At 44.6% G+C, this 21,280-nt stretch overlaps 1 protein-coding gene across 6 annotated transcripts in view; it reads right to left on the reverse strand.

The window, feature by feature from the left end:
* Nucleotides 1-21,280, reverse strand: part of LOC307218855 (uncharacterized protein) — a 278,451-nt gene that overhangs the window by 241,880 nt on the left and 15,291 nt on the right. For all 6 annotated transcript variants that reach the window (XR_013840041.1, XM_079981793.1, XM_079981795.1 and 3 more), the window contains exon 2: nt 1,704-1,825. Coding sequence is in view for 5 of the 6 variants with exons in the window: in XM_079981793.1 (XP_079837919.1) it covers nt 1,704-1,825 (122 nt within the window). In the remaining variant the exon portion in view is untranslated. The remainder of the gene's footprint in view (nt 1-1,703; nt 1,826-21,280) is intronic.

The following is a 21,280-nucleotide window of genomic DNA, read 5'->3' on the forward strand; positions in this document are numbered from 1 at the left end:
AACAAGTTTCCCCAGTCCTCTTGTGCCCCGTCTGGTTATTCTGGTGTGTGCAGGGATTTCGTTCCTGTGCTCTGCTCCTGAGCTATGCCCCATTACAAAGCTCACCGAGAATGCAAGCAAGTTAGACACTTTTAAGCACATTTGACCAGAAGGTATTTCTTGATTTTGTTTCCCTTACAAAACATGCTCAGAATCACAGCCCTCTGCCTGCTACAATGCCGGCATCACACAAAATCGTAACAAATAACCGCGGTCAATTCTAACAAAAGATGGGGACTATCACGTTGCATTTAGCAATTTGACCACCAGACCAGCTTCCTGTTCTGGCACAGAAGGGAAACCACTCCAAATAATAGAGCCTAAATTATAACGTTAGGTTTGTGAACTCTTTGGGGAACTGGGGAAATCAATTCCATTTAAAAAAAGGGAAAAAATGAGAAGTCCTGAGTCTGTGAACATATTAAGTAGTGCTGATACAGAATATTTGCCACATGTGTTTCAAATTAGGGGAGGGAATTCTAAAAACCTCTTCCAAGTCAACATCTCACTTATTTATAGCTTTATCTTGAGACTTTCCTAACAAAATATTGCATTTGCAGGGATACTAGCGCAGGGAGCGATAGGAAGCTCATCCATTGTACCCAATAACCTCACATCCTGATGATACTCATTTTTGGCTAACTGCTAATGGTACCAATGATCGCCAAGCACAATGAGAAAGAGTTGTCTTGTGATGTGGTGATGTGGCAAGTCCCCCCCCCCCCCAGTAGGAATGGTCTGGAACCTGAACGTCTGTAGGAGAATTTGCTGGGGTTTCCTATTGTAAAATTGTTTGGAGAGGTTTCATAGGAAGCAATTCATAAATGTAAGCAAACAAACAAATAAGCTACACAACATTATATTTTCTTCTGTGTTTGAACACTTTGCATTTGGATGCTAGATAGCATCTGAATTCAGACTCTGCATCATGCAGCCATGCCTGTGATTAGGTGCTACATACATTTTCTTTCCTAATGACCAATGAAACTCAACTCAGTGGAAACTCAACTGCTACACATCTAGGCTGTCTTCTTCTTCTTCTTCTTCTTCTTCTTCTTCTTCTTCTTCTTCTTCTTCTTCTTTCTCCTCCTCCTCCTTTGGTGATCACTCGTAGCCAAGTAAGATTATCAGCACCCTGCTTTAACCAACTGAGTTATCCAGAAGATATCAACTTAAGTATAAGGCTAAGCACTTGTATTTACTTATTTTCTCCCATCATGGAGCCCATGGTGGTAGCCTACACATGGTTCCACAGCAATCACCCATCCAGACTGTGATCAGACCCACCTGGCTTCAGCAAGCCTCACTTACCTTCAGGCCATATCCTGGAACCAAGATTATAAACCTATGCTTGTGTGCTATAACTAGGGCTAGTTTAAAAAATAAATAAATCACCTTATTCAGTGGGAAGGCTTATTGCTGAATATTCTCCGGGGGGTGGGGTGGAGTCCTCTCCAATGGTCCTTCCCAAAGGTATTTCTAGAATAATACATTCAGAGAACTTCTGAAAAATCGCAGGCAAGAGCCCTTTTGCAAATGAAGACAAGGAAGGCCTGCTGCAGTGTTATCCCCACACAGTAAGATGCTGACGTACACTGTCGCAGGAAGAGTGAGAGACCAAAGATGCTGAACTGGAAGGACATATTCTGCATCAGTTCCCTTACCTTTTGTATCCAAGTTAAAAGACATTTCTGGTGAGCAATCAAGTTTTTGCAGTCACAGAAGTGCAGCAGAGCGTCACGGCCCATCTCGTCTCCTTCCCGACAGATAAAACATTCTTTTGACTCTAATTAAAAAGATTAATAAAGTAAGAGAACACATCAGGTTTGCATCAATCAACTGCCCATGTGGTTCTTATTATTGTAATTAAAAGTTATCTCCTCAAAATTGTTGGATGAAAGTGCCACGATCTGCAATTGAAAACACATTGAAGGGAGTTTTCCCAACTTATTCTATTTTAAACAGTCAGATTGGAGCAATGCTCTGGAGATAATGTGTTCAAAAGGGTCCTTAGAGGCAAAATGTCAGCAACCATATATTTACGTCCTTTGAGAAGCCCTTATAAAAATGTGCATTGTGCATCTTTCTGATTTTGTTGGGGTTTTTTTATTTAAAAAAAGCTGTAAAGGGGGAGGGGAGTGAAACACAGTATCAGCCAAACCCCCTTCAAGTGTACAACTACAAATGATAGTATTTGGCTTTTACTATCCATTCATTAAATCACTCCTTCCTAATGCATTTCTTTATTCCACTGGGAGTTTTCATCTGGGTTTGCATAAAGGACTTGGGAGCCCTCAGGCAGAAATTCCAGGCTCTTGCCCTGGATGCAATAGTTGTTGCCCTAAGGAAGAAAGGCATTGTGGGGGAATAGTATGTGCACCCGGCCCAGAACTTGGGCCCATCTGATTGACAGGCAGCAGCCCTCCAGGATTTCAAAGACCACATCAACACTACGATACCACTTTAAAAAAGTCCCTGGAGTGGGTCAATAGTCAATGCCTCTTCACGGGGAATTATAGCTCTGTGTGGAGAGTAGGGGCCTCTTAACAAGCAACAGCTCACAGAATTCTCTGAGGGAAGCCATGAGTGTTTAAAGTGGTCTTTATACTGTTTTAAGTGCTTGGTGTGAAAGCGGCCAAAGAAGAATTTTGCACATGTCTTAGATGGGCAGGGATTGAACCCTGGTGACTTCTGTGTGCACGTGGGCGATGCTGTGGTCTAAACCACTGAGCCTCTTGGGCTTGCTGATCAGAAGGTTGGTGGTTCAAATCCCCGCGACGGGGTGAGCTCCCATTACTCTGCCCCAGCTTCTGCCAACCTAGCAATTTGAAAGCAAGCAAGCAAGCAAGTAGATAAATGGGTACCACTGTGACAGGAAGGTAAACGGTCTTTTTGTGTGCTCTGGCTTCTGTCACAGTGTCCCATTGCACCTGAAGCGGTTTAGTGCTGCTGGCCACATGACCCAGAAAGCTGTCTGTCGACAAATGCCTGCTCCCTTGGCCTGAAAGCAAGATGAGCACCGCAGCCCCATAGTCACCTTTGACTGGACTTAACTGTCCAGGGGTCCTTTACCTTTACCTTACAACTTGAATAAAATTTTGGGAGGGGGGAGGTAAGCCCCGCCTTGCATAATCAATCACATGCCACCGTACACATACACCATTTGAATGGCAATGCCCATTGACTTTGGGGGCCCCTCAAATATTTTATTGGGGGGCAAAGAGCCCTCAGCCCCTAGGAGATGGCTCCTATGGCATGCACAGCATGTGGTTTACAGCTCTGGTGTGGGCTTGACCAAGAGTTGGGGGTAAATCCATGCCCCCCCCTCAATAATTATGTGATTTTACAAAAATAATAAACATGACGCAACCGATGATTTCAGCATTCAGTGATGCCTCTAACCTGCCTCACTCTGCTTCATCCCTTCTCGGCCTACGGCTAGGTGTGGGGGGAGAAATTTGGTTTGCATTTTAATACGGACCTACCTCATTTCCTGAAATAAAATGTGAGCTTGGAAGACAGGTAACACTTCCAAATTTGCACTTCTCTGAATTCGGTGATACAACCAAAAATATATATACCAAAAAATAAATATGCATGTATTAGGGGAGGGTGTGCCTTAAAAAGCCACTCTTGTTGGTCAAAATCAACCTACAAAAATACACTAAGATGAGGGAAAATGAGTGGAGAAGGATGGAAAGTTAAAAAGTGGGAGGCAGCCTCTCGGGCAACGGTGCAACCTTTGATAGCCCATATGGCATTTTCAATAAATCAAAATTCCATTTTAAGCTGTGAACAAACTGTTAATTCGCTGTCACTTACCGGTGCTTTCAGACCTTGAAGAGAGCTAGAGTGAAATCAAGCCTGATCCTCAAAATATCAATTAACCACGGCAAGCAATTGATTGATGCCTTTGGTCCAGTAACTAGCAAGAGTAACACAAGTCCAGTTCTGAAGGAATCCTGAATGTTTTGAATCTGTTCCTGGTGAAACAGAAGATAATCCTGCCTTGGGGCCAAAGTAGCTAGTGGTGGAGTAGGAGCTGAACAGGGAGTTCCCACCACTGCAAAATGGGTTTGGGGGGGCAGAAGTGCCAACCCAAAGTGGGGATACACTGCTCTCAAACTACCAGAAAAAAGCTCTCAGCCAGATACAAGCTCTTAAGACAGCTGAGGCTGGAAGGGCATCTACCAGTAGTATCTGAGCCCAGCCTTCATGCTCTGATGGCGGTTATCAATGCAGATTGGAGGGCCAGGGGTAGGAAATTGGCTTCTGAGAATGATTGCCCTCCGCCAGTACAATTCAGAGGGGTAGCAGCAAGAAATAAATATGGAGCAGGGGTGGTAATGGGCCCAAGAGAAAATACATATCACGATCCTTTAACCTTCATGAAAGCCTCACATGGGAGCCAACACCTAGGGCCAAGGTCCCTTCAGCACCCCCAATGAAACATTTGAGGGGGCTGGGCCCCCCGAAGTTCATGGCCATGGTCATTCAAATGGTGTGTGTGTGCCACAACTTATGACTGATTATATGGGGCGGGCCTTACCTTCCCCCTCAATATTTTGCATAACCTCCAATATTTCTCTGATGAAAATAGGGATGTCCCATTCCATAATAATAATTTTAGTATTTAAAGCCCAACCATCTGACATCCCTCTACAGAGCTGCCTGCAGATGGCTCTGGCATCAGATAACTCCTTACTCTCCAACATTTCTCCAATGAAAATAGGGACACCCTGCAACACCCTCCAACATTTCTCTGGTAAAAATAGGGATGTCCTAAGGAAAAGTGGGACATTCAGGGAACAAACCAGACACTGGGACGGCGTCTGTAAATCTGGGACTGTTTCTGGAAAATAAGGACACTTGGAGGGTCTGTATTTTATTCAAGTTGGTACCCATGCTTGCCCAAACTCTCTAGAAGAGGAAACCAACCAAAGAGGACTCTGCAGTCAATTCAACAGATCTTTATCTTTGCGGGGGGTGGGGATTTTGCACAGATTTCCATTTCTATTAGCCCCAATAGTTTCATGGAAAGTCAAGACACAGATAGCCCTGAATAACAGGTGCTGGATCCAAACAACCAGTAGAGGCTCATGCCCTTCTTGTGAACTTCCCAGAGGCATGTGGCCGACCGCTGCCAGAAGCAGGATGGCAGGCCAGCTGGATTTTGGTCTGGTCTAGCATGTTGATGCTTATTGGAGGTGGGAGGGGAAGCACACAATATGGTGTTGATGCCATGACAGAAGACGAAGAAAGAACAAAACGGTTCCTGTATCTGCATCAAGAAAACAAGACGGCTGTGCACTGTGTTCACCACTTCATTTGCGAGCCTAATGCATGTTTTTTTTTTTTTTTTTTTTTTTTGTAGCACCGAATGCAGTGGAAATAAGAGTAATGACGCCAGGTGTCTGATAGGGAAAGCTTGTTAGGGCCCACACTATGTATGACAAATTGTTCAGGAAATGTGACCCATCTATGGCTTCAATATCTCGACTACTTATGGTACTCTGCTGAGTAAGGGTTGGCTATGTAAATTAAAACTGCCTCGGGATACAGTAGTTTTCACCTGCGCTTAGAATCTGCTGGGTTCCCTAAAACACACACGCAACTTTTGAGAATTAAATATGTGACAACACTTCCCCGTTCTTTCCTTTGTTCTGTCTCACTTCGAGGGTTGCAACCCTAAGCACATTTCCTTGGAAGTAAATCCTATTTTAAAATCTGTCTGGACTAGCTTCTGAGCAAAAATGGATAGGATTAGGCCATTGGTGTCTTTAAAGTGTGACATACCCACCATGGGTAGGAAGGAGAGATTGCTTACATGCCAACATTTATCCAATGAAAAGAGGGACTGCCCTATTCCATAATAATAATTTTACTATTTATACTCCACTCATCTTACTCTGGGCAGCTTCCAACATATATGAAAACATAATAAAACATTAAACATTGAAAAGATTTCCTTATACAGGATTGTCATCAGACGGCTCGGGGGGGGGGGGGTCAGAGAACTCCATACCGTCCAACATTTCTCCAATGAAAATAGGGACATCCTAAGGAAAAGTGGGACATTCTGGGATCAAATCAGAAACTGGGACGGCTTCTCTAAATCAGGAAAGTCCCTGGAAAATAGGGACACTTGGAGGGTCTGAGATTACAACCAGCTAATCACCTTGGTTGTAATTGCTTTGTGATATGGCTGGGAAAGCAGAGCAGGCTGGCCAGTTCTGGGGGGTGGGGGAGCTAAAGTAGCCAAATTGTTTTAGATGAGGCAGCGTAATAAGAACCCTCTGCATAAATTCAGCACGCCCAAATTGGACATTCATAAACCCTCCCCAAAGAGTTCACTAGTAACGGGAAACTTGGCACAGCAAACTGGAGTATATATTCATTCCTCTGAAATATTAGTATGCCTTCACACCCCTCTGCCATGGGCCCAACCTTCCAAAAAGCTTCTCAAAACTCTTGCTACATTTTGCACTACCGAGAGCGGCACACACAACGCTCAGTCCTTCTGCTGCCTTGCCGTACCCCATCAAGCGGCCTCAAATTAAACAAGCTTCTCCTCCCCTCCCCCCGCCAAATAAACATCAGACTGGCCAGTTGAGAAAAAACACATCCAAATACCCATTTTAGGTTTCAGTCTTGAACATGAGGTCAGCAGCACTGATTAGTAGTTCCGGGCTGATTGTCTTGTACACATTTCTCAGAGGTTCTGCTTCATCATTAATAGTTTCTAGGTCAACTGACTACTTCTATTAAGATGCAGTTTGAAATTAGGGTTAATAAAGTGGGGGATAAATTAAGATTAATAAAGTAGTTTTAAGAGAACCAGAAGAAAGTCTGGGCTTCGGCACTGCATAAATTATAGCAATTTAACTATTTAAAGAAGACTCCCTTGGATTTATTGACTTAGTCTTGTCCTTAATAACCAGTACTTATGTGCATGTATCCTGTTGGGACTGGACGCAGGGAAATCCAAATTACATCACATTACTGTCCTCTAACTTGGCATCAAGCGTTCCAACTGAAATTTACAAGGCAGGAGAAGGCTCCAATGTTAAATGAAAAATTCAGTCAGAACTTATTAACAACATGGGTGTTTTAATTAGTCCATAGGGCAAAATGTGGTGCAGTCAGGATAGGATGGGCTTTGCATAAAAGAAAACATGAAATCAAGATCTTGCATGGCCATGGGGCTGGCAAGACAAATTACTCTCTTTAATAACCTGAATTCTATGGGCAAGAAACGGAAAGAATGACCTACTGGGGAAGATGAACATGAAATACTGGATAGTTCTTTGCACATATCTTCCACTATATAACATAAACCTCATAACTTCTTTTTAATAACAAACACAGGTTGTTGAGTGCTGATGGCTATGTAGGCAAAATGGCCCGACCCAAAAGCATGAAGGACACACACTGAGGCATTCAGAAGTATGTTTTTTAAACAAATACCACCCCATAGCAACCTTACCATCCCAAATCCACTATTAGAGGGCAGATACCATGATATCGCAGTAGAACAGAGATGATGTCCATCTAATTCTGACGAGATTGAATCCATTGGGCATATATATTGCCCACTATATCACGACGCGGGTGGCGCTGTGGTCTAAACCACTGAGCCTTTTGGGCTTGCCGATCAGAAGGTCAGCAGTTCGAATCCCTCCAATGGAGTGAGTTCTTGTTGCTCTGTCCCAGCTCCTGCCAACCTAGCAGTTCGAAAGCATGCCAGTGCAAGTAGATAAATAGGTACCACTGTGGCGGGAAGGTAAACAGCGTTTCTGTGCACTGCTCTGGTTTCACCAGAAGCGGCTTAGTCATGCTGGCCACATGACTTGGAAACACTGTCTGCGGAGCAAACAAACGCTGGCTCCCTTGCACTGTAAAGCGAGATGAGCGCCGCAACTCCAGAGTCGTCTGCGACTGGACTTAACTGTCAGGGGTCTTTTACCTTTACCTTTTATATCACAATACCCGGTGGGAGCTAATTCAACCATTATTAAAGGAACTACCTGGCCACTCAGAGAAAACTTATGTTGAATACCTTCTTGCTGACAAAGATCTGAATATCACCAGGCCTGTTGCGAAATTCTGTTTTGTGGCAACGAGAACAAGACTGGCTGTGGTGATAGCGATGGTCGGTGAATGCATACTGATTTCAAACTCTGGATGATAGATTTTATCTGGAGTGGTTTTTAAAAATTTAAATAAGTATACAAGGTAAAGGTAAAGGTACCCCTGCCCGTACGGGCCAGTCTTGACAGACTCTGGGGTTGTGCGCCCATCTCACTTAAGAGGCCAGGGGCCAGCGCTGTCCGGAGACACTTCCGGGTCACGTGGCCAGTGTGACATCGCTGCTCTGGCGAGCCAGAGCCGCACACGGAAACGCCGTTTACCTTCCCGCTAGTAAGCGGTCCCTATTTATCTACTTGCACCCGGAGGTGCTTTCGAACTGCTAGGTTGGCAGGCGCTGGGACCGAGCAGCGGGAGCGCACCCCACCGCAGGGATTCGAACCGCCGACCTTTCGATCGGCAAGCCCTAGGCGCTGAGGCTTTAACCCACAGCGCCACCTGCGTCCCAAATAAGTATATAGGGAACTGTTAATTTTGTCTACTATGTCCACCTCTTGGTGCTGATGCAGTACATGTTGCTGATGTTATTTCTGTCGTCTGGTCTTTGACCGCAATAAAGATTGATTGGCCACCCCAGACCACACACATATGGGCTGCACAAGTGGGGCCTAGAAGCAGGAGGGGAGAACGAAAATGTGCACAGACCAGCACACTAGCTAATGGAGCCACATCTGCTTGAAAGCTCTTCAATGTTGCACCAGAGAAATCTGAACTGGTAGCTCCACAGTGAGGGGAAGCAGTGCTTCTAAATACAGTGGTACCTTGGGTTACAGACGCTTTAGGTTACAGACTCTTCAGGTTACAGACTTCGCTAACCCAGAAATAGTACCTCAGGTTAAGAACTTTGCTTCAGGATGAAATCACGCGACGGCAGTGGGAGGCCCCCTTAGCTAAAGTGGTGCTTCAGGTTAAGAACAGTTTCAGGTTAAGAACGGACCTCTGGAACAAATTAAGTTCTTAACTCGAGGTACCACTGTACTGGAAACCACAGGCAGGGAGAGTACTCTCTGTACTCAAATTCTGCTTGTGGGTTTCCCACAGGCATCTTGTTTGGCCACTTTGGGAACAGAACATTGGACAAGATGGACCATTGGCCTGATCCAGCAGGCTCTCCTTATGTCCTGATGCTCTGGGACGGCTTGGGATCTAATGGCTTGGGAATTAATGGACTCCAGTCCCCAGCCAAGAAGTGACCCATTTTTTTGGTGGTGGTGGGGGGGGGAATGATCTTCCGGCTACTGCTGACTTCTGATCCCCACACTTTTGGTGGGCCCACCAGGGATCTCCACAGTTGTGGAGGCCTCCCACCAAACCCTCCCCAGATTGAGAGTTTTGATTGCTCTGTAAAGCAGGAGTGCAGGGCCCTTAGACAGTGACAGTGAGAGCCCTGGTCCAAATAAAGGCTAAAGCTGCAGTCCTTAGTGTGCTTACTATGGAGTAAGGAGTAATCTGAAATCATTTCCTGGCATGTGACCAGAATCACTGAGATGCTGACCCAGCACTGATTGCACCGCTATGCCTTGTTCAGCAACATCACTCTGATGATGAGTCAGTGATGATTATAAGTTTTCATGTACCAGTTGGAGACCAAAAGCTCCTCAGAAGAGGTGCATTTCCCAAACATTCCAGATTATAAACTACTCCGCAACACTATTATGCATAGCTTCTAAAGTGCTATACCAGCTTTATAACATCCTCATTTTCCCGGTAGGATTCTTATCGGGTTTCGATTGGACACACTGCCTGAATTTCAATGGTGCACCGCCAATTTACACCAGACAAGGACCTGACTGACTAACCATAATGAGACTCTTGTGGCTGAAGCCTTCACAGAACAATCTGAGGATATATGGCAAGGACTGACAAAGCCAAAAAAACACAAATAAATAAAAGCTGGGGCTGACATTCCATTCATATTCCATTCCATTTTATTCAGTTATGCTTGCAAAGAGTTGCTATCATGCAAACCTGGCTGAAAGAAAGCCAGCAATCTTCACTACAAACTCGTCTTATCCTGCTGGAGGCAACTGTATTCTTGCTGCTTGCAATGGCCAAGGTATTGTGGCGTAGTGGTGAGAGTGTTTGACTTGGACTGAGGAGACCTGGGCTTAAATCCCCATTCATATCTAGTATTTACTGGGTGACATGGACCAGTCACAGCCTTCACAGGATTGCTGTGAAGATAAAATGGTGGGGGGAGGGGAAGAGAAACATATATGCTGCCCTCTGCTCCCTGGAGAAAGGGTGGAAATAAAAATGCAATTCATTTACAGTGGTACCTCGGGTTACATACGCTTCAGGTTACAGACTCCGCTAACCCAGAAATAGTGCTTCAGATTAAGAACTTTGCTTCAGGATGAGAACAGAAATCGTGCTCCGGCGGCGCAGCGGCAGCAGGAGGCCCCATTAGCTAAAGTGGTGCCTCAGGTTAAGAACAGTTTCAGGTTAAGTACGGACCTCCGGAACGAATTAAGTACTTAACCCGAGGTACCACTCTATTTATGGAAGAATCTTAACCCTGCTTTACTAATGCATATGAGTTACCCAAGACACAGACTGCTTCCATTGTGTAAGATGAAAAGAACAAACAAAGCTGTGGATCACCAGCATATTGATAACAACACACTCAAAATCCCTGAACTATCTCTCTTCCAGTGCCTTTAAGCAGATGTTAAGCAATAGGAGGGACGCAGGTGGCGCTGTGGGTTAAAGCCTCAGCGCCTAGGACTTGCCGATCGAAAGGTCGGCGGTTCGAATCCCTGCGGCGGGGTGCGCTCCCGCTGCTCGGTCCCAGCGCCTGCCAACCTAGCAGTTCGAAAGCACCTCCGGGTGCAAGTAGATAAATAGGGACCGCTTACCAGCGGGAAGGTAAATGGCGTTTCCGTGTGCGGCTCTGACTCGCCAGAGCAGCGATGTCATGCTGGCCACGTGACCCGGAAGTGTCTCCGGACAGCGCTGGCCCCTGGCCTCTTAAGTGAGATGGGCGCACAACCCCAGAGTCTGTCAAGACTGGCCCGTACAGGCAGGCGTACCTTTACCTTTACCTTTAAGCAATAGGAAGGGAGGGGCAAAACTGATCCCTGAGAGACACCATGTTACCAGTAGCCTTGGCAAAGAACACAATCTCCCCAATATTGTCTTCCAAACCTGAGTCCCAAGGAAGCACTTGGTCAACAGCAAAATGCCCCCAACCAAACCCACCCCCTCCAGGCACTGCAGAAACAGACCACACATTAGCCTTAATCCTGTGTCATCCTCATATCCATTTTATCCACTTACGCTATGGTGATGCTGGAAGCAATCTCTCCCCCCAATAATTAGCTGTGCATCCTTTTGGTTAGGTTTTAAAAAATTAAAAAATTAAAATGTCCAAAAAGATTGGTTGAGAGCCTATGCTGCCAAGCCAGAACATAAATCTTCCCTAAACGTAAGGAAATTTATGATGAAGGGAAAGGCCAGGTTTGAGTTTGGGTCTTCTCGGAACAACAATCACAAAGATAAGGTTAAGTCTAAAAATAGAGGAATCAGATCTTGGAGCAACGGGCACTTTCTTCTTTACCAGTTTAAAACTCCCACAAGAGTCATTCCTCAGTTGGCATGATCTGTGCAGTTCATTGTCCTTACCGAAACCACACACATACATAATACCACCAATGTTGATGGGAGTATTATTACTTCTATTCTAGTAATAATTATTCCTACTATTACTACTATAATACTACTATTATTACTATTCCACCCAAAGGAGCCCAGGGTGGCAAACGCATCAGTAATAAAACAATACAATCAATAGTAAAATAAAACCATATTCAAAACAACGGAAAACCTCTAAAAGCAATTAAAACATCTCAAAACAAGTAAAACCATCCTCTACTCTCACAGCTAATAATTTCAAGGTCGCCAGGAGCAGCATCTTCCGACTGCTGTCCAAATTTTTCATACTACCCTGTTTTGAAGACCTGCATGTTGCCAGCACCAAATGTTTCCTGAAGAGACATTCAAAAAGCCGCAGGACAAATACTGAGCGATCTATCCCGTTTCATTTTTTGCTAGTCAACTCTGGCATTCCAGAAGTTTAAGGAAACTCCAGGCATGTTTCCCTAAGCATCTTGGCTATAACCTTTGGCGTGCCAATCCACTCAACATTTCCCCAATCCTTTAAGAATCCCTTTGTCTTAACGGGGCTCTCAACATGTCACAGCAATGGGCTTCGCAGATCAGTCATGCATTATATTTCCAGGCATTTATCCACTACTTAACGGTTTGGGTTCCAAGTACGGTGGCAAGTCAGCCTGCCTGATCTTAAGAAGGCCAAGGCCAGAGCCGTCTCTCTACTGGCCCAGCTCTGTCATGTGACCCAGGTGAAGCACTGAGATACAGGTATACCATCATCGTCATCATCACAGAACAAACACCTAAGGAAAAGATACCTTTCCACAGAGCTGGGAAAGGTTGTCAAACCCAAAATGCCTCCAATTGTTTTCAGAAAGTACATTTCGTCGGGCGCCTGTCACACCTCAGCAGGGATGCTGTTCCACACAGAAAGCCATGCTCCAAGTTTTACTGCACAGCAGGCTTCCGATATTGTAGCAGCTTCAAGGAGAAACTGTCCTGTAGAACACATTGACCTTCTGGTAAGGGTGGGCTTACCCGTCAATTACTGTTTCTCTCATTTCTCCCCAATTTTTTCAATTCTCCACATTGGTTAGTGATTTAAAAATAATAAGGGTAATCATCATCATGAAAATTCATCAGTAACGTAGTGCAATTTTCTCTTATAGATGAATTCTTGCGTGCAATTTTGCCTGCCACAAACACTTTTTGCAAAACAATTTCTCTCAATATAATGCATTTTTTCATTCTGTTTCCACTAGTACATGGCATTTTTATGCAAAATGTACCCCACCATATGCATTTTTGTACACATTACTTGGCTGGAGATCTGCACTGCAAATTCAGGGCAAGTGCCAATTTTGTGGCCGTGTTTCAGTTCCCATATAGTTTGGGAAAGAGCAAATTAGGTAGATTCGACTTTAAATGTAAACGGAATCAAATTTCTCTCCAGTTTCCTATCTAATGGGTATATAAGGGATTAAAGAGGCTTCTGAAATATTCAAGTCTCGAGCTGCATAGTGCATTAGACGTCAGTACCGAAACTTTGAATATGGGCCAGTATGGCCAGTGGGAAAAGATAACTGTTGTCCTTTCACCTTCCAGTGGGTATGGCCAAAGCCCCAATTTCTGTCTTGCAGTAGGAACTGGAGGAGGCAAGTGTTGGTTCAGGCTATACAAAAGGATAAACGACAAGTCCCTTTTTCCTCAGTCGGCTCTGCCCTATATTTAACGGCACGGTATCTCTGGTAATGGAGCTGCCCAAACTCCAGCAATTTCTTCATCTTCCTAGTGCCTGAAGGATTAACAGTATGCTGGCATTGTGTTAACTTCTGTACTGCTTTATTTCCCCCTTTCTCAAATTGTTCTTGCCTTTTTGGCCTCTCCGTGATTGAACAGATGTTTTCAGTGAACTCTTGACAAAGAAGCCAAGTTTCCCTCTCCCTCCCTCCCCCCCCGCCCGCAACTCGATTTTCACCAACATAGTATGTGTGTACTCTGCACACTCCACTATTTAATCACATCGATGCAAAGAAGGTACCAGGAGGTGATAAGGCACTCCTGCAAAAGGATCAGAAACACTGAAATTGCTGTGACAATAGGCATGTGCACACAACTTGCAAAGAGGGAGAAGTAATATCTTGTACTGAACCACTGCCCAAGATCTTTATTTTATGTGGTGTTCTGGATTTTGGATTTTTATTTTAATATAATGTTATGGATTTTGGATGTTTCTTTTACATAATTTACTGGATCTTGGATCTTTATTTTATAGAATGTTTCGGATTCCACACACACACACCCCACCCAATTCAACAAAAATGGGAAAGGCAGTGATTATAAACCCATTTTGCCCTGCACATGAATGAAGCAGCTCAGCTACGGTATATGAGGGTCACTGCTTGCTCCCTCCTGATTTCCTCAAAAATAAAACGGGATTTTTGAGTGTTCCTGTGGATGATTTTAAAAGCCTCCAAGGGTTTCGTTAGTGTTTGATAGCACGCCCTCTTCCCAAAGGGAGAAAAAAATGCCTTGTCCGAGGGAATAAGTCCTGAAAGCCAATGGGACAGTAACAGGTAAATCTTAGTGCCTCAGTCAGCACCAGTGCTTTTTTTTGGGGGGGGGGGTACTCAAGGGCAGGGATGCGGGTGGCACTGTGGGTTAAACCACAGAGCCTAGGACTTGCCGATCAGAACGATGGCAGTTTGAATCCCCGTGACGGGGTGAGCTCCTGTTGTTCAGTCCCTGCTCCTGCTAACCTAGCAGTTTGAAAGCATGTCAAAGTGCAAGTAGATAAATAGGTACCGCTCCAGCAGGAAGGTAAACGGTGTTTCCGTGTGCTGCTCTGGTTCGCCAGAAGTGGTTTAGTCATGCTGGCCACATGACCCGGAAGCTGTACGCCGGTGCCCTCGGCCAGTAAAGCGAGATGAGCGCCACAACCCCAGAGTCGGTCACGACTAGACCTAATGGTCAGGGGTCCCTTTACATTACTCAAGGGCATGCAGTCCCAGCACCTCTTTCTTTTGTTGTTAAAAAGTGTGGCACTTAATGTAACAACTTCATGGTGAGTACTGGTACCTATTTTTCTAGGAAAAAAAGTTCTGGTTAGCACCATAGAGATTCAACTGCTGTCCAAGAAAGACAACCCATAGAAACAGAAGTTGACTCAAAGACATGTAAATAGGTTCATTTATAAACATATAGATTCCCCCCCCCCGGGTGTAGTGTGGGTGTGGGTGTGGGTGTGGGTGTGAATGCTGAAGTAATCTGCTAGTTTTTATTTATGGGGAGGATATTTACTCCCACTGGTGTGAAGAAGTATCTCAGATCCTTAGGTTCACATGTTTTGAAGATATCTGAAGGCAGCCCTGTTTAGGGAAGTTTTTAATGTTTTATTGTATTTTTAATATTTTGTTGGAAGCCACCCAGACTGGCAGGGGAAACCCAGCCAGATAGGTGGGGTATAAATTGTTGTTGTTGTTGTTGTTGTTGTTGTTGTTCTTCTTCTTCTTCTTCTTCTTCTTCTTCTTCTTCTTCTTCTTCTTCTTCTTTCTGAACTAATTTTCATTGGACAAATAACACCCCTCCTTTGCAAAAAAGAAAAAGCTGTATCGACAGATGGACCTGCAATCCTGTGTGCATGCAACTCACATAGAGAAGATGCTACTGGATGGAGGACCTCTCACAAGCTTGCAGATTTGCATACAAAGGCAGCAAAAAAGCAACAGTGAAACTGACCAGCTTTCTTTCCAAATCTACAGCATATCCAGGAGCCCCTTGCAGTGAAGACATGAAATCGACAGGAGGAGAGGTGGGAGGGGGGAGACAGGAGGTGGGTGTGCAGAAAAGCCCCAGATGCCCTTCCTATTGTGCATTTATGCTGATTTCTGCCCATGATGATATCTGGGCAGTTAGTCCAGCTTTGAATAGTTTGCACCTGCAAAAGTTTCGGTCCAGACGTGCTGCTTCATTTCCAGTCAGCTCATACCCCATAACTTCCTGATGAAATCTTGTAATGTTCCAGGGTTCATTTTTGTCTCACATTTCTTGAGCTATAGAGCAAGAGGACCCCTTCAGACAGCAATAATGCTACAACAGGGACGCGGGTGGCGCTGTGGTCTAAGCCACTGAGCCTCTTGGACTTGCTGATCATAAGGTCGGCAGTTCAAATCCCCGCAATGGGGTGAGCTCCCATTGCTCTGTCCCAGTTCCTGCCAACCTAGCACATCAAAAGCACACCAGTGCAAGTAGATAAATAGGTACCACTGTGACAGGAAGGTAAATGGTTTTCCGTGCATTCTGGCACTCGTCATGGTCTTCTGTGCACTAGTAGCGGTTTAGTCATGCTGGCCACATGACCCAGAAAGCTGTCTTGTGGACAAAAACAGGCTTCCTTGGTCTGAAAAGCGAGAGGACCACCGCACCCATAGTCACCTTTGACTGGACTTAACCATCCAGGGGTCCTTTACCTTTTACCTTTACCTAATGCTATAGCAATGGGGAAACATTGCAGAACAGCCAATAAAGCAGAATGATGTGTGGATTGTCCAGTATAAATCTACCACTAATGGACTACTATTGCCTCTATGGGATACTCTTGGGGTAGGGGTGAGGCATCAAGTTTTACTCTCACACTATGTTTCAGAAGTAACTTCTGAAACAGGCCTTGAGTTGGTGAACCATCTCAAATCTTTGTTGGGGCAGATACACTGTTCTGGCAAGCAGATACCCTCCAACATTTCTCTGATGAAAATAGGGATGTCCTATTCAACAACAGCAACAACTTTATTATTCATATTTTCGCCATCTGACTGGGCTGTCCCCACACTCTGGGTAGCTTCCAACATAAATAAAAACATAATAAAACATTAAAAAACCTCCCTGTACAGGGTTGCCTTTGAATGTCTTCTAAAGGTTGTATAGTTACTTATCTCCTTGGCTCGGGAGTTGCTTAACTCCATACCCTCCAACATTTCTCTGATGAAAATAGGGACCTCCTAAGGAAAAATGTGACATTCTGGGATCAGATCAGAAACCAAGACAACTTCTGTAAATCTAGGACTGTCCCTGGATAACAGGGTCACTTGGAGGGTCTGCAAGCAGATACAACAGTGGACAAATTAGAAATTGTATAATCATTTAAAAAAAATAAGAAGGGGAAAGAATCATTTTCAACATGGCCAACAACTATCCAGTTTAATGGATTCAGAAATCCTAAACACTTTTCTGCAAATGTTCTCTTCAGCTCAACACTGCTCATTTTTATGCATTAGTACAATACACAGAAAGAGCCACAAACATAGGCTGCATGCTTTCAGATCCCCTACCGTATGAATCAGTCCCCTAACACTTTATGATTTATGCAGCTTGCCAGTGGAGAACTAGGCCATGCCAGCCTTGAAAGCACTTTAGCTTGGTTGCTTTTACTCATGAAGGACATGTTGTCCTGTAATTATTTTGTCATTTCTTAAAAAGGTAAAATCCTTAACAGGTTCGTGCAATATGTGCAGCTGTGTGTACGCGTGAGTTGCTGTCTGACTTTATTTCATGGAGCTGGGATCATCACCCCCAACGACTTTACTAAGCGCAACATAGTGAAACTTCAGACAACCGAAAACGTGTTAAAAATTTTCCTAGTTCCTGGTGCAGGGGATGTTTCAGGGGCATTTAGTACCATAACGCCATGGGGTAGAGGGCATCGTGAATACACCCCCATTGACTAACCCTGAGTCAGCCAAACTAAAACCAGCTGCTACCTCATCTTTTAGGCCAACTAAAATGACACAAAATAGTGCACAAGCTTCCGAGTTTTTGAGAACTCTGAAAAGAAAAGAAAAAGCAAGCGGACAGGACGAGGAGAGAAGAAGCCGGCTGAAGTTGAAGTCATGAGTTCTGTACAAGTCTTAAGATGCAAAGTGGGAGGAGGCAGAAGACGTTAACATGCCCTCCAAGTGTCTTGATTTTCCAGGGACTTTCCTGGAATTATGAAACCATCCTGGCTTCTGATTTGATCCTGGAAAGTCCCTATTTCCCCTGCCAGTGCCATCGCTGCTGAGCTCAGGGAGGAAGATGAGGTGGCGCTTGTCCAAAGCGTCAGTAGATGCAGATTGACAGATGCGAGTGAGTAACTCCTTGCCTATCTATGGCCTCTCCATGGCTGCCGCTGACAGCCTCCACCATTGAGCAGCTTGTGGTGGCTGCTGGAGAGCAGGCAAGGAGCAGGAGAGGCTGCAGCTTCCATGGCCCAGCCCCGCATGATGTGCTTGCTCTGAGGGGCAGGCAGAGGGCAGGGGCGCCCTGGGCAGGAATGAAGGGGGAGCAGAGTGGAGCACAAAGAGTCTGTTTAGGGAAGCTTTTAATGTTTGGCAGACTATTGTATTTTAATATTTTGTTGGAAGCCGCACAGAGTGACTGGGGAAAGCCAGCCAGATGGGCGGGGTATAAATAATAAATTATTATTATTGTTGTTGTTGTTGTTATTATTGTTAATTTTTTAATTTTAATTTTTTAAAATGTTTTCTGCATCCATGTCTAATCTTGCCCCTTTCCAAAATTTACTTTTCTTTTTGTAAATCTACCGAATAATAAACGGCCTCGGCTCAGTTTACCTGAAGGAGTGTCTCCATTCCCATCGCTCAGCCCAGACACTGAGGTCCTGCTCTGAGGGTCGTCTGGCGTCTGGTGGTTCCCTCACTGTGAGAAGTGAGGTTACAGGGAACCAGGCAGAGGGCCTTCTCGGTAGTGGCGCCTGCCCTGTGAAACACCCTCCCATCAGATGTCACGGAAATAAAAAACTATGTGACTTTTAGAAGACATCTGAAGGCAGCCCTGTTTAGGGAAGCTTTTAATGTTCAATGTTTTATTGTGTTTTTAATATTTTGTTGGGAGGCGCCCACAGTAGCTGGGGAAACCCAGCCAGAGGGGTGGGGTATAAATAATACAATTATTATTATTATCATCATCATTAAATAAAATCAGAATTAAGGGGTTTTCTCAAGACAGTGGAGGGCATGTGTGTGCTGTTGGTGCGGTGGGGGCACTCACCCTTCTGCTGATAGGAAATGCTCTGTGGGTGTGGGGTTCCAAAATGGGGTGTTAAGGAGTGTCACTTGGAGTGAGAAATGTCCCCATTTTCATTTGATGAATGTTGGACAGTATGCATTAAAACCAGACTATGACTGTGCTAGGCAGGTGGCAGGTTGTGTTTAGACCCCATCAGAAACATACTGTAGACCTAAGACATTGTCATCCCTCTGATGGGGGCATGTTTGATGACGGTAGAAGCCTCATGAGACTTCATCTTGAGGGGAGGGTATGAGTGGAATCACATGGCCAACCTGGGCCAATTGTCTGGAGAACTGGTGTGTTGTATACAAGGCATTGTCTCCTTTCCCTCAAGGACTTCTTCATTTCCTTCACTACCTAACCCTCCTACCCTTAGAACAGTTGTGCCAGGGGGTTAGTAGGTTGTTTATTTTTTACTGTACCACAATTGGCCTTTGGTCTCCCCTTTTCTACATCCTTCACACCATCCTCAATCAGCCTGGCTTGCAATTTGAGTTTTTGATTTAGCTGTTCCAAGTTAATTGGGAAGGTAAGTTGTAAGCACCACAAAGCTCTGCTGCAGAATCTCAATATAGTCACACCTTGGTTTTTGAATAGCTTAGTTCTTGAACATTTTGGTGTTCTGTGACTGTTCCGGTTTGCAAACTATTTTTGGAAGCCGAACATTTGACGGGGCTTCCACAGCTTCCAATTGGCTGCAGGAGCTTCCTGCAGCCAATCAGAAGCTGTGCTTTGGTTTCCGAACGTTTTGGAAGTCGAATGGACTTCCGGAACGGATTCCATTTGACTTTCAAGGTATGACTGGACACTGCCAGAAACAAAGGCCTTTATTCTCTGGAGAACTTCTGCCACTCCACACAGTGAAGGTACCTCCTGTCCTCCTGCTCCAGCTGCCTCCTTCTTCTACAGAAAGAAAAAGACAGCCTGCAACATTCAGCTACTTTAATGTTCTAGCTAAAAGCAAACAAATGCCTTCTCTGTTCTCTGTTCTCCGCTCTCCACCTCCGCTGATTTAATAGGTGCATTACTATGTGTATAATGGTTACTGGTGTGTAAAGAGCGGAATTAGGAAAGTGGAGGAACAGGAACATCCAGGAACTGGGACTTTTTGATTAACACACCTCTATACTTAATATGCACTTAAGCCATTGATCAGTTAATTGCACTAGCTATTCAATTAAGGCATTCATGACTGTCACGGTATGCTCCAAATGTACCATATATACTTATTATACACTTAAGCCATTGATCAGTTAATAGCACCAGTTATTCAATTAAGGCATTCATATATGCCTCCTACAGTTCACTGTAAAATGTGTACCATATATACTTATAGGCAGCAAATTATCCCGGGCAACAATTGGTAAACATTCCAAATTGCTATCGAATGAGGTGACTCATTCATGCTCATTCCTATGGGTGGCTTGTTCTTGAACAACAAGACTAAGACTCATTCTTTGCTGAAATGTGAACACGGCCAGTAGGGAGGATTTTATACTAAAGGCATACCCATAGAGCCCATATTTTGGGCCAAAGATGCACAAATGCATCTGATCTGGCAGAGGTGACTTGAGTAGACAACTGGCCTCCTACCATGAAGAAGAAGAAGAAGAGTTTGGATTTGATATCCTGAATGAGTCTCAAAGTGGCTAACATTCTCCTTTCCCTTCCTCCCCCACAACAAACACTCTGTGAGGTGAGTGGGGCTGAGAGACTTCAGAGAAGTGTGACTAGCCCAAGGTCACCCAGCAGCTGCATGTGGAGGAGCAGAGACGTGAACCCGGTTCCCCAGATTACGAGTCTACCACTCTTAACCACCACACCACACTGGCTCTCAGTGTTTATATGCACCATAAAGAAAAAGTCTCAGCCTTTCTCTATTGTTCTTTAGATGTTCCTCAAGGTTTTGACTCCACTGTGGAATACCCCATCTCTAAAACAAGTCTAACACTACAAAAACATTAAAATATAACAATTGTGTTGTTGTTTTTTGTACTTCTGCAAAGCTTGAGGTCCGCCTAGGCATTTTGATACTGGGTTGGACTTTGGAACTATGGCGCCCTGAGCTAAACCAAAATTTGGCGAGCCCCCCAGCCCTCGCGCCATACCAGGCTTCAAGAAGGAGGCATGAGGGCTCAGCAGGGTCCTAGAGCCCTCCTACCTCATTCAATAATAATAATAATAATAACAACAACAACAACAACAACAACAACAACAACAACAACAACAACAACAACAAATTATTTATATCCCGCCCTCCCCAGCCAAAGCCGGGCTCAGGGCAGCTAACAACAATAAAACAGTACAACAGTACAACACAACACAACACTCTAAAATCATTCATTATAAAATTAATTCAAATCAAACCAATGGCAACCATTGGGCCACAGCTCCGCGAAGATTGCCGAAGGAGGGA

The sequence above is a fragment of the Podarcis cretensis genome, assembly GCF_951804945.1.
Source record: "Podarcis cretensis genome assembly, chromosome: 6".
Taxonomy (NCBI): Eukaryota; Metazoa; Chordata; class Lepidosauria; order Squamata; family Lacertidae; genus Podarcis; species Podarcis cretensis.